Source organism: Otolemur garnettii, unplaced genomic scaffold, assembly GCF_000181295.1.
Source record: "Otolemur garnettii isolate 467f Iridium unplaced genomic scaffold, OtoGar3 scaffold00127, whole genome shotgun sequence".
NCBI classification, from domain to species: domain Eukaryota; kingdom Metazoa; phylum Chordata; class Mammalia; order Primates; family Galagidae; genus Otolemur; species Otolemur garnettii.
This window is the reverse complement of record NW_003852522.1, coordinates 3,731,524-3,734,492: the sequence shown is the minus strand read 5'-3', so window position 1 is coordinate 3,734,492 and position 2,969 is coordinate 3,731,524. Positions and strand designations below refer to the sequence as shown.

General features: G+C 49.2%; 1 protein-coding gene across 2 annotated transcripts in view; it reads right to left on the bottom strand.

Moving 5' to 3' along the window:
- The window catches only part of ICAM3 (intercellular adhesion molecule 3), a 7,164-nt gene extending 5,564 nt beyond the window's left edge, over positions 1–1,600 (bottom strand). Inside the window, exons 1-3 of one of the 2 annotated variants that reach the window (XM_003798041.2) lie at positions 1,468–1,600; positions 1,255–1,346; positions 481–747 (exon numbers count right to left, since the gene is read on the bottom strand). In XM_003798041.2, the coding sequence (XP_003798089.1) occupies positions 481–747; positions 1,255–1,336 (349 nt within the window). In that variant the 5' untranslated portion in view covers positions 1,337–1,346; positions 1,468–1,600. Of the gene's footprint in view, positions 1–480; positions 748–1,254; positions 1,347–1,467 lie in introns of those variants that run through there. The other variant, XM_023518061.1, reaches the window with a different exon arrangement.
- Positions 1,601–2,969: the final 1,369 nt, after the last annotated feature.

Below are 2,969 nucleotides of genomic sequence, written 5' to 3'. Positions count from 1 at the left end.
CAAGTCTCCTGCCTCCGCCTCCCAAGTTGCTGGGACCACAGGCACCCGCCACAACGCCCGGCTATTTTTTTTCGGTTGCAGCCATCATTGTTGTTTGGCGGGCCCGGGCTGGATTCAAACCCGCCACCTTAGGTGTATGTGGCTAGCGCCTTAGCCACTTGAGCCATAGGTGCTGAGCCACACACTTTTTTATAGTTATTGATTTTTGAGCCACATTTATTTATTCCCTGCCACAAAAATAAAAGTAATAAAAGTCATGAGATAACATTTTACAAATGCCTGTTGGGAAACTTATTTCTCAACTTCTGTACAAGCATACTATGTACTGTCTGCATGTCTGTCTCACACACGTTCTGGTCTAGGTTCTGTGTCAGAACCCTGGTTCATCCCTGCAATCAGATTCTCACTCTCCCAAGCCATTAGCTATCCTCCCCAACCACTGCCAAAGGTCAATGCTATCTTCAGGTGTAATCTACTCACGGTACACGGTGATCTCAGAGGTGCCTGTCACCTGGGAGCCATTGCAAAACCCGGAGCAAAGAACTCGGCTGTTGCTAGTCACATTGCTGAGCCGAAAGGCTGCCCAGCCCAGACTGTTGCCCACTAGCTCCTTTAATAGGGATGTCTCCAGGGTGATGAGCTCAGGATGGGGACATTGGGTACTGCAGTTCACCACTAGGGACTTGCCAACAGGAAGCACTGGGTCCTGGGGCTCCACTCGCAGTGGGAATGCCTGCCCGTGGGCACCTTTGGGAACATGAAGAATTTCTGATGGTTTTTCAGGTGACACTTCACCCCACCCATTAGCAGTTACCACAATTTAATACCATCCTGGAGTTTAGACATATGGTCCCTACCCTCATGATGCTCCCAGTACAGAAGGGAAGACAGAGAATCCATCAGGAATGGAGGAGGGCTCAGAGAGAGACCAGAGGTGGCTCTGATCCAACATATAGAAGGAGTTAAGTCAGGGAAGGCTTCCTGGAGGAAGGAACAACATCAATCAGTTTTGAAGGCTAAAGAAGAGCAGCCAAGTGAAAGAAACACTGATCTAGGCAGAAGGAACTGCATAGGTAAAGATCCGGGGTCCAGTTGGGGATGGGGGAAGCTGACCACCTGAAGGCTGAGTTAAGGAGCCAGAACTTTCTCCCAAGGACACTAGGACAGCAGGATGTGGTGAGCTTCACTTTCTTTGGTCTCCCACCCTCTACCTATCCACCCCAACCTTAGCCTCCCCAGGTTGACCAGTCTCACCTGGGGGCAGCGGACAGCAGACCAGCAACAGGGAGAGAAGCAGTGTCCAGCAGGGCTCCGGCAGTGGCCAGGAGGGCACCATGGTAGCTGACCTGAGGGAGGAAGTTGCCTTTAGGAGGTCCCCCAAAGAGCAGGGGTGAAGCAGAGCCACCCAGGGGAACGGAAGCACAGCGGTTGAGATTGCAAAAGTCTGGGGGGAGGAGGGAACTGTACTTTGCCAGATCTGGTGGGGAAGAGAGATGCTCTAGCCCTGAAGGCTTAAGGTGGAGGACACAGGTGAGGCACAGAAAGGTGGCTGCCACCTGTGGGTCTCCACCAAGACCAGGAAAGGCCTCTCTTGCACTGCTGACTACCAGTTGAACTCACAGGAAATGCTAACACACCCACTTCCTTTGCTGTCAGCACTGGGAAGCCTTGTGTGTGAGGGGCAGAAGACACCTCCTTCCGGATGAACTTAGCTGCTGGGGGGGACTCAGTGTGAATGAAGACAGGAAGTTAATAGGGGAACTGCAGGCACTGTTCTTGAGGCGATGAGGTGGGATTTCAAGGAAAAGTTTTAAGAAAGCCAAAGTTAGGGGCAGTTCTAGGCATAGCCTCAAGAGGAGTTTGTTGGATGGGGTGCAGTAGCTCATGCCTATAATCCTAGCACTTGGGGAAGCTGAGGCCGGAGGACGCCTTGAGCTCAGGAGTTTGAGAACATCCTGAGCAAGAGTGAGAGACCTTGTCTCTACTAAAAATAGAAAAACTAACTGGGCATGGTGACAGGGGCTGTAGTCCCAGCTACTCAGGAGGGTGAGGCAAGAGGATCGCTTAAACCCTAGACTTTGAGGTTGTTGTGAGATATGACACCATGGCTTGGGGCAACAGAGGGAGATTCTGTCTCTAGCAAAACAAAACAAAAAAAGTATCTCAGAGTGTTCACTGTACAGTTCTTCCAAACTTTCTATATATTTGAAAATTTTAAAAAATTGGAAAAGATGGTAGGGCGCTGGCCACATACACTAAGGCTGGTGGGTTTGAGCCTGGCATGGGTCTACTAAACAACAGTGACAACTGCAACCAAAAAATAGCCGGGTGTTGTGGTGGGCACCTGTGGTCTCAGCTACTTGGGAGGTTGAGGCAAGAGAATCACTTAAGCCCAAGAGTTTGAGGTTGCTGTGAGCTGTGATGCCACAGTACTCTACTGAGGTCGACAAAATGAGACTGTCTCAAAAAAAAGAAAAATTGGAAAAGAAAAACTGTGTCTCTAGTGGAACTTGGAGGCTGCTTATGTCACAAGAGGAAAGACAAGCAAGACTTGTGTGCTTCCTGCTAAGAGCATGAAGGAATCTTGCCAAGAAAATCAAAACTGAACCAGTTTATTGTCAATCAAGTTCAGCACTAAAGGAATGTGTACCACAAAGACGAAATCAGATGGTAAAGTCTACAGGACAAATAGCCTGGTTTTGTCAACAAATACGTTGTAAGAGGGGGAAAAGGAGATGCAGAGGAAACCAGAGGCTGAAAGAGACTTAAAAGGAAACTAGCTTCAACTAAATGCAATTGTGGACCTTGTTTGGATTGTTATTTGAACACACTATAAGCAAACAAAACATAAATACTTAAGAATTGAGGCTCAGCGCCTGTGGCTCAAGTGGCTAAGGCGCCAGCCACGTACAGCCAAGGTGGTGGGTTCGAATCCAACCCTAGCCCGCCAAACAACAATGACGGCTGCA